General features: G+C 44.5%; 1 protein-coding gene across 1 annotated transcript; it reads right to left on the bottom strand.

Annotated features, from left to right (window-relative positions):
* Positions 1-203: 203 nt before the first annotated feature.
* On the bottom strand, positions 204-18,653 carry COTL1 (coactosin like F-actin binding protein 1). The gene is made up of 6 exons (XM_079988967.1): positions 18,548-18,653; positions 18,131-18,379; positions 17,882-17,960; positions 17,325-17,407; positions 6,580-6,737; positions 204-1,821 (listed from the first exon to the last, which is right to left on the bottom strand). The coding sequence occupies exons 3-6, from the start codon at positions 17,956-17,958 to the stop codon at positions 1,711-1,713; spliced, it is 429 nt and encodes a 142-aa protein (XP_079845093.1). The 5' UTR covers positions 17,959-17,960; positions 18,131-18,379; positions 18,548-18,653; the 3' UTR covers positions 204-1,710.
* Positions 18,654-19,911: the final 1,258 nt, after the last annotated feature.

Here is a 19,911-nt window from a genome sequence, read left to right as displayed (position 1 = left end):
TCTGAGCTGTCCCCCATTCCAAAGAAAACACAAACCCTGGAACCCCCTGGAATCTTGCACCACTCAGAGATTGGGGTGGCTTGCAACACTTAGAGTGGCACCTTCAAAGAAATGTTGCCAATGCCATTGCATATTTTGTCTTATATGCAACAGTATCCAAAACGCAAATGCATAATTAACACACACACAGAGATACAAAACAGTACAATCAAAAGAGGAGATATTTTACTTCTTCCTTGTTTACTGCTATTATAGCAAACCTTTAAAAAAAATCCAATAAAAACAAAGCACTTTGTTTAAAAGAGAGGGAGAACCCATATATAGCACAGAGCCAAGCAATTTTGTTAAGGCAAATTATATTTCTTCTTGTTCCTTTAAAAGCTGAAATATAGATTTATGTCTTCTCGTGACTAGAACAAAACACTTCTGGATATTTTGATTCAACATGTGATTTTGACTGGCATTGGCTTGAGTTGATCTCAGACTTGGGGAACAAAATGTACTTTAAAAACAAAAAAACACCAACCTCCTAACTTGCTAATAGCACAAGCCTATGCTTGTTTATCCCAAAGTAAGTCCTGCTGTGTCTTGGGGCTTTCTTCCAGGTAAATTAAGTGTGCATAGGATTGCTGCCTAAAGCTGAGGTCCTATACACACGGGCCTAGGAATAAGTCATCTTGAATTCAGAGGAAGTTACTTTTGAATAAACATGTTTAGGTTTGTGCTGTAAGGTTGCAATCGTTTGCAAACTTGCTTGGGAGTAAAACCCACTGAACTCAGTAGAACATGTTCCATATAGGACAGTAAAGGCTGCAATTGTATTCACCCGAACCGAAGTCTCGCTGATTTCACTAGAGCTTACTCCCCATAAAGTTTGCTTAGAATTGCTGCCTATATCTACTTTCCTGCTTAGGATTTTGTGCTGATAATGGCAAGGTTGCAAGTTTAATCCCTGTATGGGACAGCTGCATATTCCTGCATTGCAGAGGATTGGACTAGATGATCCTCAGGGTTCCTTCCAACTCTACAATTCTACTTTCCTAAGAGTAAGCCCCACTGTACACATTGGGACTTACTCCTGAGCAGACAATTATAGAATTGCACTGCAAGTCCCATTGAACACAATGAGATTTACTTCTGAGTAAGTGTGCATATGATCAGACTGTGCCTAACTAACTGCATGCACTGCTCCTGGGAACACTTCATTCCGGGAGTTGGAAGGTCGAGTGCGAATTCACTAAAAATGCATATTTCCCCCCTATGCTGCAACTGCAGGCTTCCCAGAGCAACAACAGATCTGCAAAAATATTGAGACTGGAACATGTCAACATGCTCTGTTGTCAAGAAAGTCTCAGAGCCAATGTGTTATGGAGCCCAGTACCCATGTAGCATTTGTTAAAAGCAAAAGATAAGCAATAATAATAATAATAATAATTTCCTTTTTTAAAAAAACAACACCCAATAATGTAAAAAGGAGAGATCATGTATGAAGGAGATGTTTCACTGGATGGAATGAAAAATCAATGTCCACTTTGGGAGGCAGGAAGGGACTCTGAAGGTGCAGAAGACGAAGGAGGCTGGTCCTCCCACTTGGCCTCCGTTCATCTCCCGGTGTTGATTTTGAAGATACATTGTGCTTTTCCCCCCTCCCTCCCCTTCTGGATGCAGGCAGGTGGCTGTGAGAGGCACAGTGCATTCCCCCCCCCCCAATTACTCTGCCTGTGCATCGTAATTGGCACCCCCAGCTTTCTTCAGCTCGCTCTTGATATAATCCTCATCCAGCTCCTTGTGGTCACTGATGACAAACTCTTTGGCAAAATTCTGCAAGAGACAAAAGCAAAGCATGAGGCTCATCAAGGGAGGTGGTGCAAGCGTTTCAGTGATAGGAATCGTTCTGTGCCTGAGATTAGGGTAAGGGTCCCCACCCCTATCCTTAACTCAGTGGCAAGGAATGTGCATTGCAAGCAAAAGGTCCCAGGTCCAGTCCCTGCCATTTCCAGGTAGAGCTAGGAGTGTCCCTTGCCTGAAACCCTGGAGAGCTGCTGCCAGTCAGTGTAGACCATACTAAGCCACATGAATCAATGGTCTGATCTGGTATAAGGCAGCTTCCTATTTTCCTATGATGTTGCTGGACTGCAACTCAGATACTGGGAGCATTCTCTGTAGTGGCACAATGGCTGAAAAATGCCCTTCCCTGGCCGATGTGGCCCGATGAGTTCCTGGTGCCAGTTAAATCTGTATCCTAGTATTTATTATTTATTTTATTATAAATAAACTGCTTCATATTTTTTTTTAAAAAAAAAAAATTAAGCAGTTGTACAATATTTCAGGTATGTTGTTTTTCAGTGCCTGGTTAAAACATTGATCTCCTCCCACACTTCCTCATCTGGACCGCCAACCACCACAATGTCCTCACAGGACTTAGGACACTTGTCTACACTGACTAGCAATGACTCTCCAGGGTTTCAGACAGGGATGTCTCCCTGCCCTACCCGGAGGTGCTGGGGATTGAACCTGGGACCTTCTGCATGCAAAGCAGATGCTGCACCACTGAGCTATGGCCCTTGTCTCTTGCTGACCTTGCTGCATGTCATGTGGTTTCTTGCCTACAAGCCTTGCCAGAGACTTCTGGTTGGCTGCCATGGGAAGCAGCATGTGGGACTAGTTGGGGCACTTGATTGGATCCAGCAGGGCTCCATTCTCATGTTCATTGGAGCATCAGAAGCTACAAGGACACCAGGCAGGGTGGTCATGTCAGTTTCCCTGGACCATCGCTCACAGCTTCTCGTGAAATCCTTCTCCTCTGTTTGATGTAGGCATTGTTTCTAGCTCCTCTTAAATTCCAGGCATGAGACACGCATTCTGAGGACAAGAGCCTCTCTGCCCCCACCTCTCTGCCCTCCCATCCTGACCTCGCCTTGCCCCAGGAATGAATTGCCGCCTTTGTGTTTGTTCCAGAGCATATGGGCACCACAAACAAGCACGGCCATTTATTTTAGGCCAGGAGGCCGGGACGCAGCAACAACCTGAATCGCTTCACAAAGACAGCAGCAGCAGCAGGCAAAGTCTGTGTAATGAGGTGGAGAAGCCGACAGCAAATGTTCCGTCCGAAGTTCTCATTTGATCCACTGACTGCTGCAATGAATCAGAATTGCTAAGGGACGCCACGGTTCCTTAATCTGGAGGTCTTGGGGTTTTTTTTGGGGGGGGGGCTATTAAGAACATGTGCAAATGCCACATTCTGAATTAGAACAGGGTTTGTCCCGTGTATAGAAGCACAGCTTCGCTGGACTTCCTCTGTCTCCTTCATTCCGTTGAAACAACAGCTATGTAAAACAAACTCTGGTGGCATCAGCAGTAGCAAAAGTGGGTGGCATCAAGTGTGTAGAAACCTGTGGCTTTTGTATGGCTGGAATATCATCTGCTGGCCAGATGATTACTGCGCCTACTTTTCTTCTGGCCTCATCCGCCACTAACAAGCACCTCCTGGAAGGCTGCCCTTTGGGCTAAAAGAGGTTCCTCCATTCCTTCTCTAGGCAGATTTCTATAAGGATGGTATGCTTTGACTATTCCAAATAAATAAATACAAGTTTTTGGGCACTCTGCAGCTTTTTGACTGAAGTTGCTGAAGGGCCCTTAAGATATTGCATTCTGTTTTTACCGCTTGTCCCATAAGTAGTTGAGTGGCAAATAGAGACAGGACCTTGTCAGTGGTGGTGCCCTGGCTGTAGAATGTCCTCAACCAGCACTGACTCTTTAGATCTTTTCAGCACTATCTCAAGAATAGGAACATAGTATCTGCCTGATACAGAGACATTCATCTAGTTCAGTACTGCCAACACTGACTGGTGGTTTCTTGTTTTATTGCTACAGTTTGCTGTTATGCAGCTGGTTTCACTTTAGTCATATTGTTGCTTTATTGTTACACTTGATTTTACTTTCTTTTAAATGGTTGAGGTATTTAATGCCTCTGTTGTTTTTTGGAAATATATATATATCAAGTTTCTTTACCTCCCTTCATCCGTGGATCACAAGAGTGGTTTACAAACATATACTGTTAATTCCAAAATATTGGAAGCTTTGGCTGAAAGTTGCTCCTGATGTGTTTAAAAGAAATAATGACAAGTTGTCTTGTGCTTATTCGCAACTGCAGCTGATTCTGTGGGAGGATGAACTCCCGTCAGGAAAGGATTAGGCACACACACTACTGTTTTCCTGTTTCCGTCCAACGTCAAACAGGAGGCTGTTCCTATATCCTAGTTAACTATTAAAAGCTGCTCACTTGTTAATTAGTTTGGACTGAAAGTACAGCCCCTGGAGCCTGCACACAGTCAGATAAAATTATCTGGGGAGTTTCCAGTCTTCTGGAATCAAAGGGCCATGACTCAGTGGTAAAGAAAGAGGGAAGTCTGGTTACCTTGCAATTTGCTCAGAGGCACCGGATTTAACTTCAGATCAGATGGGAACTTTGGTTGGCTGCAGGGACACAGCCAACCTGGCACCCTCCAAATGTTCAGGACTATGGCTCCCATTATCCCTGACCACTGGGCATGCCGGCTGGGGTTGATGGAAGTTGGGAGCCCAACAGGACTGGGAGAAAGATCCTGCCTGAGACCTGGGAGAGCTGCTGCCAGTCAGTGTAGACAACACTGAGTTAGATAGACCAATGGCTTGACTCCGTGTAAGACAGCTTCCTGTGTTCATATGACAGCACAAGATTGGCCAAGTGATACTCACTGGTTTGCCCAGAACAACCCAGGAAAGATGGAATTGTGTGCAGTCATGTTAAATATATAGTAAGGAGATCTGTCTTTTGAAACCTGAATTTATCTTTTAAAAATTGCATCCTGGAAAAAAATGCATCCAAAAAATACATACATGCATACAACAACAACACAATAAAATGAGATAAGACAATAAAATACAATAAAACATAAGCTGTGTTCACTTGTAACACCAAGCCATTGTTTAGCCAACAAATTATCCTTCAGATGTAATTGACTAAAAATCCCATCATCTCTGTCTGAGGCTGATGGGAGTTACTAGTCCACAACATCTTGACGTCACCACATTCACTATTAGGGAACGTTCAGGGAAGTTTTTAATGTGTGACATCTTAGTTTATTTTTGGTCCTTGTGGAAGCTGCCCAGAGTGGCTGGGGGAACCCAGCCAAATGGGCAGGGTACAAATAATAAATTATTATTATTATTATTATTATTATTATTATTATTATTATTATCATCATCACTACCCATGGTTTGGCAATGTAAGAAGTGTTACATCGGGTCTGCACCTTTCTTCCTCCTCTGGTGTGGTCACAAGCTTATCATGATATATGAACTGGGAGAAGTATTAAATGTGGTTAGTGGAAGCAAGCCAACCACAGTTTGTGAGGCTGGATTGTTTTCACTAACTGTAGCTAAGATTAGCCACAGTTTAGGGTCCGGTCGTCACATTAAACTGTGGTTAATCCAAAACAGAAGTAGCAGCACTTGATCTCCTTCTCATGGACCTGGTAGAGAAGGGGGAAAGGAGGGAAGTATGCACGGCTGTGACTTAATGCTAAACCATGGTATGCCATTATGCACATTACCAAGCCATGATAAGAAGCAGCAGATAAAGTAACTTAAATACCGTATTTTTTGCTCTATAAGACGCACTTTTCCACCTCCAAAAATTAAGGGGAAATGTGTGTGTGTCCTATGGAGTGAATGCAGGCTCCTTGGCTTCAGCGATAGCAACGTGAAGCCTCCGAAGTGCAGAGGGAGCACTCCCTCCACGCTCTGGAGGCTTCGCATTGCTTTTGCTGAAGCCTGGAGAGTGAGAGGGGTCAGTGCGCACCGACCCCTCTCGCTCTCCAGGCTTCAGGGATAGGCACCTGAAGTCTTCGGAGTGCAGCGTAAGTTCCCGCTGTGCTTGGCAGGCTTCAGGTTCCTTTCGCTGAAGCCAGGAGAGCTGCACAGCACCCCTTCAGCCAAGCAGGAGGAGAAATGGAAGGGGCTCTGTTTTTCCTGCTGCTTCGCTGAAGGGGCGCTGAGCAGAGAGGGGGAGAATTTTTTTTCTGGTTCTCCTCCTCTAAAACAAGGTGCGTCCTATGGTCCGGTGCGTCCTATAGAGCGAAAAATACGGTAAATATTGGAGACTAAAGGAGAATGCCAAGGAGATGTAAAATTCAACATTGTCAAAGGCAAGATACTCCGTGTTGCCAGTATAGCTCTAGCCTCCTCAATTTCACTGTCAAGCCAAATGCTCCCCACAAAGCATGGAGACGGGAGAAAGGGGAAATGGATACACTTCCAGGACCTGGAGATCCAGGGGGCCCATTACTAAGTGGAGGGGGAACATCAAGGCTAATATGTAGATCATGCATGGGGATGTTCATGCAAACGTATCCCCTTACACATAAGTAAATACAGGCTGTTGTGAAAGGCACATGAGTAGGGTTACTATTACTACTATTTTTATTTTTATTATTTGTTAAATTTATATACCGCCCTCTTCATCCAAGGGTCACAGGGTGGTTTACAGTATAGAAACACAACAATACAATGACTAATATTAGTAATAGTTAAACTTGCCTGTACTACTTCTTTAACCAAAGTCTTGTCTGTCCCGGTTTTGGCTCTCTGCAAACCACTGACACTCTCACCGATCCATGTGATCAGGGCAAACTTGACTCTCTTGCTCATGGCATCGCCAGTGGTGAATCGGACGAAGCCAAACAACCGAATGTCATCTGGATGGGGAGAAAAAACGAAAGAAAGGTTACAAAGCTGGTGGAGTAAAATAAGACTAGCTGAAGAATGAGTAACCAAACAGCTTGCAGATGCAATGAGCCTGGACCTAGGATACCTTAAGGCAGGGACCGGGGGGGGGGGGGGACCTGTGGCCCACCAGATGTCAGACTCCAACTCCCATCAGCCCCAGCCAACATGGCCAACAGCCTGGGATGATGGGAGCTGGAGTCCAACAGGCCGCAGATTCCCCAACCCTTCCTTAAGGATTGCCTATTGCTCTATGAATCTATCAAAGTGCTAACCTCCTCTTTGGAGGATCCATTTCCTGGCTCTGACACCATCTGAATACAGTACATGGTGTCAGGGCCGTCTTTGCCTGGGGGTGCGAGGCACCCGGGCACCGAATTCTGGGGGGTGCTAGATGGCCACCACTGAAGCCACCTAAGCTCTTAACTGTTATGAAATAATAAATAATTTTGATCAAGCTAGAAAAACAAAACACATATAAACCTGGGTATTAACAAAATGTATACCTACTGTTTCACTAAAGGACTTTCGACTTTGTGTGCTCATTGACCAAAGATGCGCTGGCGCTGCCCCAGTGGCGGCACTTGTCATTCACAATGGCGCATTTTAATTTCATCACTTACAGTTCAAATTCATTTAGAGAAATCTTAAAAATATAATGTTTGTTTTCGCTAATTGTCAGCATTTTCTTTGACTAACTACTCAGTACTTAGGTCTCTACTACACAGGACATAAGCATAATAAAAGTTAATGTGGGAGCTAAACTACTGTATATTTGGGGGCGCTGGGTGGATCTTTGCACCCCGGCGGCGCATATGCTAAAGATGGCCCTGCATGATGTGTCACAAGTGGAACTGTAGCTCTGAGAGGGAAATTAAGAGTCCCCAGGATTCTTTGGGTCGGGGGAGCAACGTGCATTGAATGTGCTTTCAATGCACGATGCAGTTGTGTACTTGTGTGCAGTGTAGCCTACAAAGAGCCACATCTTTTTCCTCTAACCACACCCACCAGCAACATGCGCCCCCCGGAAAGCTTCCCACAAGGGAATGTGGCCCTCAGGGTGAAAAAGATTTCCCACCCCTTTCCCAGAAGGTTAGGAAACCAAAGGTTTGTGCGACAGGCTCTTGCAGAAACATAATATACACAGACATACTTCACATATTTGAAGGATGCTGCAACCCCTGCTACCACCTCTCAGTGCCATCCTATGCAAGTCTACTTAGCAGTAAGTGCCATTGGTTTCAATGGGGCAGGACTGCAGTTTCAACCTTCTTCTTAAACTCACTCTAAATTCCTAATAGAAGCCTCTCTCCCTTCCCCCCCTCCTCCAACCTGCCCCAAACACCCTGTACCAGCCTCCTCCCCACCAGCCCTTAAAGGAGTTTAATTCACTCTTCCACAGTTGGCTGGCATTTCTGCAATGCTTGCAACAAAGTATTTTTGTAAGAAAGCAACTTCCCTTTGAAGGAGGAAATGCCACTGTCATCATGCAAAAAATAAAAAGCAGGCGGGGTGAGGGGAGGTAAGCCACTTTCCTTGCCAGGTAGCTGAAAATACATTTCTGAGGTCCAAAATAAACAAAAAATGGGAAGTCTCACAGATAATGCCAGGATGAATGGACCCAATACAGGCTGCCTTCCCACAGCAGTTTACAGTATTCACTTTTCAAGATGTTTACCTACCGGTAACTCTGAATTTCCATATTCTTTTTGAGCTTCCAGAGAACATAATGGGCACTTCTAGCAACATAGCGAACTATAGCACAAGTTTAGCACTCATTTATGTGTTCTTTGCACACAGATTTTATTTGGGAACAAACAACAGAGAAATGAGCATTAAACTAGCATGATACGCTACTGTGTTTCTGGAATTTGGGGGAGCTCGAATTAGGGAAACATTGTGAAAATGGGGGAGACCTGCTGTGTGACTGCAGCCATAGAAGACACTCCCCCCCCCCAAGATTCCTTTTAGAAGTTTTTTTTAAAAAAAAAAAAATTCTCACACAACAAACCTGCAAGGCATTGGTTGTGCTTTAAATGTTTGGTGTGTGTGGAACAGCCCTAAGACTCATCAACAAAAAGCTCTTTTGCTACTAATGAGCAGGCGTTGTTCACATCCACACACCCCTCACAGAGCTACAATTCACTTAACAAACTATAGTTCCCAGGATTCTTTCAAGGAAGCCATGCACTTTAAATGTATGGTGGTGATGTGACCAGGAGATTTAGAGCGCAATGTGTCTTTACTCAGAAGTAAGTCCCACTGTGTCCAGTGAGGCTTACTTAGTCTCTGGCAGATGTATTGAGGATTGCAGACTAGTGACATCTAAGCAAACTCTGGGGCTGCTTTGCACATGAGTGAGTAACCATGCATTTCACACCTAAAAGACACACAACTTAATCAGTTCTTCCAAAGTTCATTGCTCACTTATCAGAGGGTGGCTTTTTTTTCTCCACCAAACTGGTTTCCTGAGTGGGCAGGTCAATTCTCAACCACCCAGAATCACAATTTATTCCAATAAACCTGAAATATTCTAGTGCAGATGTAGCCAATGTGGTACCCTCTGGACTACAGTTTCCATAATCCCTGAACACTGGTTATGCTGCCTGGTACAAGTTGGAGCCCAACATCTGGAGGACATCAGATGGGCTACCCCGTTCTAGTGCAATGACAGGTAAAAAAAATACAGTGCTGTCTTAAGGTGGTTTACTTGGAAGTAAGTGCCACTATGTTAAATGGGGCTTACTGCCAAGTAAGAGTAGCTAAGATTGCCAGCCTGGTGATTTACAGAAGATCAGGCAAGCATTTCTCACTCTAAAAGGTTAACAAAGGCAATAACTAATACTGTACTAATAAATCAAACTGCTAAAAGAAAGGTTGGAGGAAAACCAGGAGTGGACTTTTTGTGTGAAAGGACTGAGAGGTAGTTCAGAAGTATATTGATGCTTCATTGTAAGTGTATGCACCTCCCATCCACACCAGCCTCTATTTACACTGGTTCTGGTTGGTGGAGGGTGGGTCCTAGTAAAAACACAAATTAGCTGCCCACCTCTGATATGGTATCATCCTGTACTATTGCTTGGAAGGGCTGTACTTGTTTTTACAGGCATAAGATTAAACTGTTGCAGCCGGCCCTGGGACCTTGTAGTGAAAGGCAAGTTAAGAAATCTTAATAAAATAAAGCGTAAGCGTGCGTGCCTTTACATTTGCGTGTTCACGGAAACAATGTCTCTGAGAAGAAGGCCTTGCAAGTAGAGATTTTGCATTTGACGAAGAATCAAAACCCAATTCCAGATGGCCACTGGGGAAGCAGAGGAACAAGTGAAATGGCATCTGCCTGACAGCCTAGGGAGGTGCATTTTGCAAAGGCAGAGAGAAAAGGAGGGGGTGGAGGTGGGAAATGATTTGCAGGCAGACAGGAACAGCCTGTCAATGAGAAATGCAACCACAATCATTGCCATAAGGAGGGTTCATCTTGCTTCTTCTTCTTCTTCCTTCTTTCTTTCTTACAGGCTTACCCTTTAAAGTAAACATGAAAAAGAGAGGCTGGCAGCAGAAGCAGAAGTTGGGAGAAGATTAGAAACCGAAGGGTAAACCATTAACCCTTGCATATTTTCCTCCTGCCAAAAGCTTTCCGCTGCAGACCTTAGGAGTGGGAGAGGTTCCTCATCAAGCCACACAGTCAAAGATCTTAGCTAGTCATTTTGGAATGATTGAGGTCTGCTGGGCTTCTTGAGCATCAAGGGCCGACCGCTAGGCCCTTAGAAGACCCAAGGGCACAGGACCATGGCACGAATTTGCATACAATTTGCACAGGTTCTTTTATACATACAGAGACCAAGTTTAGATCGACTTTCAGAAGTCGCCCTGTAAGCAAAGCTTTTTTAAAAGAAAAAGAAAAAGGAGGGAGAAGTGCCAGGAGTTCCAGGGCCCACGTGCCACACCCTAACAACATCCCTGACCTTCTGCTGAACTGGCCCACTTGGCTGGAAGCAGCTGAATATCCCCTAAATGGTTTGGCCCAAGTAACTGATAGACCAGCACCTCTCTCACTACTTGCCAGTCCACCAGTTCAGTTCTGTGGAGGGAGCCCTCTTTGTGGTCACAGCCCTGGGCAGTGCCCAAGGGCGGTGGCCCAAGTGAAGGCTTTTTTTGGTTGTGGCACCCTCTTTGTGGCAATGTATTGCTGGAGGTGCAACTCTTCACTCAGGGCTTTGGGTCACTGTGCTGGTGTGGCAGAAATCATAGAATAGTAGAGTTGGAAGGGACCCTGAGGATCATCTAGTCCAACCCCCTACAATGCAGGAATCTGTAGCTGTCCCATACAGGGATCGAACCTGCAACTGTGGCATTATCAGCACCACTCACTAACCAACTGAGCTATCCAGTACCTAAGGAGGTCACGAAGACCACTAACTGATGGAATGGTCTACAAAACGCAATTTATCTCGGTGTTCTTTGATTATTATTATTATTATTATTACTCTCAGCTAGGCTGGTTTTAGTTGTGTGTATTATCTATCTATTTGAAGACAGGAGTGCCTGGCGTGCTGTGGTTCATGGGGTCATGAAGAGTCGGACACGACTAAATGACTAAACAACAACAAATTATCTATTTTATGTTATTATTTGTGAACCACTCCACTTTTCTTTTTTCTTTTTTCTTTTTTGAAGAGCAGTACAGAAATGAAATAATTAACAAGCAAACTTCTGTATGGGAAGCTTCTTCCAGTGCCCCATCGAGTTAAAACCTTGAGTTCCCTTTGAATTCAATGGGACAAGTTAGGAACATAAGAAGAGCCCTGCTGGATCAGGCCAATAGCTCATCTCGTTCAGCACTCTGTTCTCACAGTGACCAACCAGATGCCCCGTGGGAAGCCTATGACTAGGACATAAGTGCCTATCCACGCTTCCCAGTATAGAGCAGGTATTCAGAACATAATACTTTTGATAGTGCAGGCACTACACAGTAATCATGACTAATAGCCATTGATAGCCTTATCCTCCAGGAGGTTGTCCAATCTCCTTTTAAAGCCATCCAATTCGGTAGCCATCACAACATCCAATAGGAGCAAATGCCATAATTTAACTATGCACTGTATGAAGAAGTATTTTCTTTTGTCTGTCTTGAATCTTCCAACATTCAGCTTCATTGAACGTCTCTAAGTCCTAGTATTAAGTAATGCATGACTTAGTGCCTGCTGAAATCAATGAGTTGACTTAAGGTCAACTGAGTTAATCTGGATCCAGTGGAATGAGTCTTACTCCCAGGTAGGTGAGGGAAGGTGTGGCAGGATAACATTTTTTAAAAAAAAATGAATGATTTTTTTTTCTCCAGTCATTTGAAAAGCTTTTAATCAAATGAACCTTGCAGCCAGGCCAACCTCCCAGTCCAACAGAGAGCCATAACAATCTGCTATAGCTCAATGAAGTTGGCCCAAAAATATGCCTTCTATAAGAATACAGCTTGAATCTGGAGATGTCAAGTGATGGCTAATCCCTGTCCTTTCTTTTTTCTTTTTTAAAATGTGCCCTATAAAATCAGATCTTTTCCCACTTAGTGACCTCATTTTTAACCTCAATTATAAGTACATTAAAGTGTTATTTTTACAAAAAGTGGATGATGGAAAGGCATTGAAGGTTATCGCAGACGTTTCTGAAATGCACCCTTCCCTAGTTTCAAAGTGGATTGATGGCTCACAGATGCCCATTATTAATGCTGCCTCTGGAGGGATGCCATCCCTCATGGACCAAAGGGAGCAGGCTCAAAAGCCTTGAATTAAATCCTTAGTTAAGGCTCAAGGAGCCCACAGAGAGCCATCCAGGCCCTGCAAGAGGAGTTCTTGAAACAGGATGGGGTTGATTGCACATTAGCTTCAAACACATTCTAGCCATTTCCTTTATTTTTCGGGGGAGGAGGGGGAGGGAACCCATCTGAAAGCCACCAGAAAGACAGATGCTGTGCATATGAGAGGCATGGATGTAACATGCTCTGAGAAGGAGAATGTGAGAGCCATCTTCAAATATCTAAAGGGCTGTCACATGGCGCAAGCTTGTTTTCTGCTGCTCCAGAGGGTAGGACCTGAACCAATGGATTCAAAGTACAAGAAAGGAAATCCTAACTAAAGATTAGAAACCTGGCAGGAATAGCTGTTTGACAGTGGACTGGGCTACCTCAGAAGAGGGTGGACACTCCTTCACCGGAGGTTTTTAAACAGAGATTGGATGACCATCTGTCAGGGATTCTTCAGCTGTACTCTACCCCATGGGTAGGCAAACTAAGGCCTGGGGGCCAGATCCGGCCCAATTGCCCTCTCAATCCGGCCCGCGGGTGGTCTGGGAATCAGTGTGTTTTTATTTGAGTAGAATGTGTCCTTTTATTTAAAATGCATCTCTGGGTTATTTGTGGGGGCTGCCTGGTGTTTTTACATGAATAGAATGTGTGCTTTTATTTAAAATGCATCTCTGGGTTATTTGTGGGGCATAGGAATTTGTTCATTTTTTTCTTCAAAATATTGACCGGCCTTCCACAAGGTCTGAGGGACAGTGAACCGGCCCCCTGCTGAAAAAGTTTGCTGACCCCTGCTCTACCCACTTTGCCACTTGCTCCACCCACCACCAGCATGTGGCCCACGGCAGCTTACCTAGAATTTCCTCACAGCAAACACACAGCATTTGGGAGGCAAATTCTCCTTGCAAGGTTGTGCTGTTTGTCTCTCTTCATGTGAACTGATGCCCCATAAGAAGGGGGTGACACCCCCTCCAAAGGTTATTGGCTGGGGAAAGGAGGGGGAAACCCAACCACCTGCCTGAATAAACAGATGCACATGAAGCCATTCCTCAAAAGATTCATACAAAGTCATTCATTCTCTGACCAAGCCACACACATCTTTTCTGCTTTCCTGCTGAGCCATTCTGCTTCTGCTTTGTTATTCTAAATCTAAAGACAAGCAGGAACCACTGACTGCCTCCCAGATGGAAAAAAAAACAGAGCCAAACACAATGTACAGCTCTGCAAATAAACAGAGGAAGTTAATAAGGAAATTGTTCAAGCTCAAGATGCAATACTTGGAGGTTGGGATAATTTTGTGGGCAAGTTTGCTTCATGGTGCATGTGTCCCGCCCCCCCCTTCTGCAAGCAATATGAAGTTCTGTGCAGACTTTGGAAAAGAGAGAACACTGGAGAGTGAACATCTCTTTTGCAATATTGGGTTGTATTCCAACTAAGTTTTAACTCAGAGTGGACCCACTGAAACTGATGGACCTCAGTTCACTTCCATACAACCTGTTTATTGAATATGCATTCTGATTTGTGTGCAGGGAGGTTAGACAATGTTGCATTCCACACTTTCCAGTGCAAAAAAGGAAGCAACACCACTTCTTGTGCAACGCCACCCAAATCACCTATGTGATTGACTATCCCACCTGAAAAAGTCACAATCTGGAAGTGCCCTACATTAAGTATCATGCCCATGAATTTCAGTGGGTCTGCTCTGAGTACAAGCATCATATACAACTCAATCTTCCTACAAACATGTAGGCTGAGTAGGTATTATGATACTGTAGAAGGAAGCACACAGTTGAGCCATGCGGCTCCCAAGACCACACCAGCTCTGTTGCCTAACCTGCAAATCCAAATCAGTTTTCTCCCAGCCAAATCAAAGATGCTGTGACTCAGTGATCCTTACGTGTGTGTGACTCAAACAAAACAGCTCACTCCTCCTTGCAGATTGATGTGTGACTGATACAAAATCCCTATTCTGGTGTTCGCAAATGTTCTGGCTCCACCCGCGTTGTCCTTCACAAGTTGGAGGGTGGCTGCAGTGGAGAAGCCTCCTGTCACTCATGGTGTCTCCCTGTACATTTTTGAACCCCGGTTCTTATAAAATGAGCAGGGGGAGCCTCCGCAAGTACAGGCTGTTCCCTGTTTTTTCAGCTCGCTGCCCTCCAAGTTGTGTAGGATGACTGGAACAGCAGGTGGGGAGCAGAGCTAGCAGGCACACACCTGCTCTCTCCCCAGCACTCTGAGCCACACATGAACACTCGCATAGGGCTCTATCTAGATAAGGAATCCTATGGACTGTCTGTTCCAATTTCACTTTCCTCTGAAAAGCAAGACGTTATTCTTTCTTTCCATTTTAGAGGTCCTGGTGCAATGTGTCTTGGTATCTAGCCAATAATGCAGGGCTGAATGCGCCCCACCAGGCCTCTTTCCCTGGTCATCAGAAATGCCCCCAGGCCACACCCCTCATGGCCCCTCAATGGCTTCTGCATGGTGGAATGTGTCCTTGAACTCTGATGATGTTTCTTGCTTACCTGGATGGAGGAGAAAGAGGGGTGTGTTGCATGTGCCTAGAAACCAGCCTACTGTACAATTTTCATTGGTTGATGTGCTCACATTTGCTTCTGGCCCCGCCCACCCCTGGCATGTGGCCCTTAGAAGGTTGCCCAGAAGGCTGTGAGGCCCTCCATTTCACAGCTGAATTTATATATAAAAAGCCCCCTGGAAGCAGGTGACCCAAAAGTTCATAGAAGTGCAATTGACTCGCTCTCTAAGACTGCGTCCAGCTGTATTTTAAGACACAAGTCTTTCAATCTGAAATGCATACAAAGCAACTTGTCTGAATCACTTCCACAAGATCTTGTGGGCCCAATATTCCAGCTAGCTCTAAATGGTATCTGAAGGACTGCCTTCTCTTCTATATACTCTAAGTACCCTACAGTAATTAAATAAACCAAATTAATAACACTAATATTAATACAGGTGCATCTGCTGAAGAGCAGGGAAAGGGCCTTTTCCATGTGGTGCCCTGGTCATGCAATAACTGCCCAGAAATATTCATTTAGCATTGACCGATCTATCTTTTATATGCCAACTCATAACTGACAAAGCGCTCGTCCACACTTCCGCTTGTCCCAGCGCTTTCCTCCAGGAAAACCCGCTCTTTACTGCTGGATTGGAGGAAATGTCAATGGGGTTTTCAGCGGATTGACATTTGCTCAGATTCAACAATAAAGAGCAGTTTTCCTGGAGGAAAGCAGTTGGACAAGCAGAAAACCCCTCAAGTCCTAGGCACAGGACAAGCAGAAGTGTGGACAATCCGCTGGTTTCTTGAGCATCTTATAGATAATTGTGTTACCCTAATTGCTATCCCATTGCTTCTGCCATTTCTTTTACTGGATTGTGTAGCTGGATAGATTTTAGGGCTTTTGGTTTTTATAATTAAAGAAATGTTATAAATATTTTATAAATAAACTATTTTATTTCTTTTATAAACAGTTCCTTATTTCTTTTATAAATAGTTTCTTGTTTATTTTATAAATAGTTCAACCCTATACATGTTTACTCAGAAGGAAGTTCCATTGCACCTAGTGGGCTCTGCTCCTTAGCACTGCAGCAATATGCTGGTTTTATAAGCTTACATGGAGGCGTGGTAACAGGAAGTTGGGGTATAAATGTATGAATTTATTTTTATTTTAAAAAGTTGCAGTGTATTTCATTTTCAGAGCTTTCTCTTGCTCCAGAACCCACCACTGCCACAAAATATTCACACAGAGCTCCATGTATGCACAGATGCACAAAAGAGAGGGAATGTGTGCTTAGGACTTTGGTGGTGTTTCAACAGAGGGAGCTGCTCCATAAGCACAAAAGGGATGCAAGCAAGAAGGTATAACCTCCTGTAAAAAAAACAACAACAGCCCAAAACAAAAAAGCCCACCATCCTCCAGCCTCTTGTAACAAAGCTTATTTCCTTCTCCTTTCCAACTCATTTTCCTTTTATGGCATGTCTTCTTAGATTGTAAGCCTAAAGGCATCACTGTGATTCATAAGATTCTGGGAGACACTCTCTCTCTCTCTCTCTCTGGGAGGGGGCGTGATCAGGGTTTTTAAAAAAATCAAATAAATAAATAAAATGGGTGGATTGCTGAATTAATTAATACAACAATTTTTGGATTCTACATTCATTGCCTTCTCATCCCCAAAAGATTGCTAGTTCTTGGGTGAAAGTTTATAACTTTAAAAAGACCAAAAAGAGAGATAGGAGGGGGTCACCAATGGAAAAAAGTAATAAAAGCTGCCATCATTAGTTTGAAGGGGTTTTTTTGGGGGGGGGGGTTAAAACAAAACTCCATTTGCTTTACACTTTAATTGCATTATCTTTTAAGATGTTTCCCCCTACAAGAAAAAGATGCCCCTAGTAAAGAGAATTCACCATTTACACTCCAGCAATGAAAAGGAGAACATTTCCTGAAGAAAGGAAGAAATTGTTCTTGGAGGGGGGGAGGAGGAATCCCCTCCCCAACTTAAGCCAAGGGTGAAACAAAAGAGGGATTAGCTGAATGAGATCATTCCACTGGGCTGCTTAGACATCCAGGGTGAGATCATGTAAAAAGCCAGACATTCAAACTATCTTGAAGGAATGAGACATTTGGGGGATGTAAAAACCATTTGCAATCCACAGCTCACCTCTCATTCAGCCTTTTGTATTCCTTTCCCCACCCCCAACCCTATGAGGTCATCTTCGGAAGAAAGTACAGTACATCTCCCCTCTTGTTACCTGTGCATTGCCTGATGAACTCCTCATAATCGGCTCCATGGTGCCCTGGGACGATGGTGGATCCTTCGTACTTAAACGTCACCCTTGGAGAAGTGGGAGGAGGAAAAAGCATCGTTAAATATGTGGGGGAGGTATTTGCACTTTGACTCTGAAAAAAAATTCCTACACACACACACAGACACACACACACAATGGACCACACACTGGACACGGGGGGGGGGGGGGGATGAGTAATGTGATTCCCAACTTCCAATCTTCCCCATCAGTGTATAAGCGGCCTAATGCTAACCTCTGGGGCATTCATCATAACTGCCTGCTTTTTGCCAGTGATTATATCCACCGGTCAAGGATATGGGCACATGGAGCAAGGCTGAAGTCCACGGGCGTCTGCTTCAGTCTTTAAGCCAAGGGGTGTGGTACTGCTGGGTTTTTAAGCTTAAGAGATCGCTCGCCCCCCCCCCGCCCCCAAGATACCTTTCTTTTGTCTCTCTGTTATATTTGCACTGGTCTTTAATCGTCATTATTATTTTCACCCCAAGTCTAACGCTGCGCCTTACCAGTTGACATCCGTGCCGTCGTCCCTCACGAGATTGTACGCTTCTCTGCACGCCTCTTTGTCGATTTTCGTTGCCATTTCTGTTGAGGAAAAACTTCTTTATGAAGATTGGGGCGCGGGGTGGGGGGGGGAGGCTCCTCTCTCACGATTCCAGGGATGGTGGGCAAATGCAAAGATGGGATCCGGACGAATAATAATATATTTATATATATTTAAATTTAATAGTAATACCGATAATGCTCCCCCTCACCGATATAGGCTTAAGATACTTGAAAAGAACCCCAAGGAGACGACCCTCTCATTCAGAGCGGCTGCTCGGATCCGCTCCCAGGAGCCGATTGGTAAAAGTCCAAAGGAAAGAGAAAGGAAAATGTTTGCTGCTGATGTAGCCGGTTGCTGCTGCTGCTGCTGCTGCTGCAGTTGCTCATGCGGTCCTGCTCGCACAGCCTCGCTGAAAATGATCAGTCAGAGCAGATCCTGCTTTTAACCCCTTCGCTGCCTGGCGGAGAAGAAAGGAAGAAAAAGAAAAGCTCAGCCTACGTCTGGCGCGACTCTATTGGTCCCTTTGTCACGAGGAGGCGGGGGTGGGTGCCCTTTCCCTCCCACCTTCTGCTCCTTTACGAAACACCCCCTCCCTCTCTCTGAAACCGAGTGGTCTTTTCCTTACCGCCTACTCCAGCCGACTGTGTCTTTTCTGTTCTGCAAAGCATTGCTAGGATTTCTGTGCGGTGATGCAATAGGTTGGGGTGTGTGTGTCTGTGTTGCAAAAGACGTAAGAAGTCTTTGAAACGCGTGCATATATATATTATATATATAAAATGTACGTGCGTATAATATTCACCGACTTGTCTAAGTAGACCTGATGTGTTTATGTGGGTCTATAAAATTATATCCACTGACTTGGAATTTGCCTAAGTAGACCCTGATGGTTCTTAGAGCTGTCCTTTGGATGTCGTGCAGAGGTTGCTATGGCAACTAACCAATCTCTGGCTGGAGCACAAAGTGTGACAAGAGTTGGGGGGAGAGGATATGTGCTCTGGCGCAAGCTGGGGCAAGGGTGTCCCTTGACTGTACGGGAGCCCGTTAAGCCCAATCCTTAAACACATCCCCTCCCCCTAATTTTTTTTCATAATGAATTGAACGCTAGACCAGTTTTCTGTACTGTTCACACAAGGGCTGCATCCATTCAAGGAAGACCCGTTGAAAGTCATAGCCCTTAACTTCAGTGTGTCTACTATGAATAGCACTGAATGCGACCTTTGCACATTGTCAAGAGACAAGAAGGCTTAACAATGTTTGGAATACTGACAACAACAAAAGAACAAAAGGCTGAAGGTATGATAAATGGCTGGTAGTTCACGGGGAGAGAGAATAGGCAAATAAACAGTGCCCTTTATCAGGAGTTGAATTTATTATAATATAATTCTCACGCAGCAGCTGCAGAAGTTATCTGAAGTAGTGGGTCTTTGTTCTGGAAAGGCTGGCCTAACCCTATGCATGTTTCCCCCCAAAGGAAGTCCCACTGTGATCAACAAGCCTTTTTTCACAGGAAAGAAGAAGAAAGTTGCTAGAACAATTTCCTTACTCCAGCTTCTTGACCGCTTCCTTGCTGCAAACTTGACTGCTGTGTATGTGTGAGAGAGACCTTGGCCTGTTACTAAACTTTTTTGCTCTTGATGCCCTCCCCCAAACCTCTTGACATCAGACCTTATCCCCTGAAATGTTATATTTGTTTTTATACTAAGTCTACCAGAACATGATGCAAAATTGGGCCTGTGGGCCACAACTTTCTTAATATTTCTACGGCATCCTTCAAAGCCATAGCTTTGGATTCAGGCCAGCCGAGGTTCAAGACAAAACCAGCTCCTGGTCTGTTGTTTTCTTATAATGACATCACCTCTAGTCAGGGGAGGGGCAGAGGAGGCATGCCTTCTGTTAGCATCTCCAGTTAGTAATTGCTGTATTATTTAGTCCTACAAAGAGATACTTATCAGTCCCAGCTATTGCCTTTAACTTAACGAAGGCTGTGTA

The sequence above is a fragment of the Podarcis cretensis genome (genome assembly GCF_951804945.1).
Source record: "Podarcis cretensis genome assembly, chromosome: 8".
NCBI lineage: Eukaryota > Metazoa > Chordata > Lepidosauria > Squamata > Lacertidae > Podarcis > Podarcis cretensis.
This window is presented reverse-complemented; position numbering and strand designations above follow the sequence as displayed.

Bases quoted from the DNA above. Each gene is read 5' to 3' on its own strand.
- COTL1 (XM_079988967.1), bottom strand. From the start codon at position 17,958: ATGGCAACGAAAATCGACAAAGAGGCGTGCAGAGAAGCGTACAATCTC. The intron at 17,408-17,881 runs GTAAGGCGCAGC...CACTTCTCCAAG, and splicing joins GACGGCACGGATGTCAACTG to GGTGACGTTTAAGTACGAAG. The intron at 1,822-6,579 runs GCAAGTTTAACT...TGTCTCTTGCAG, and splicing joins TGGTTAAAGAAGTAGTACAG to AATTTTGCCAAAGAGTTTGT.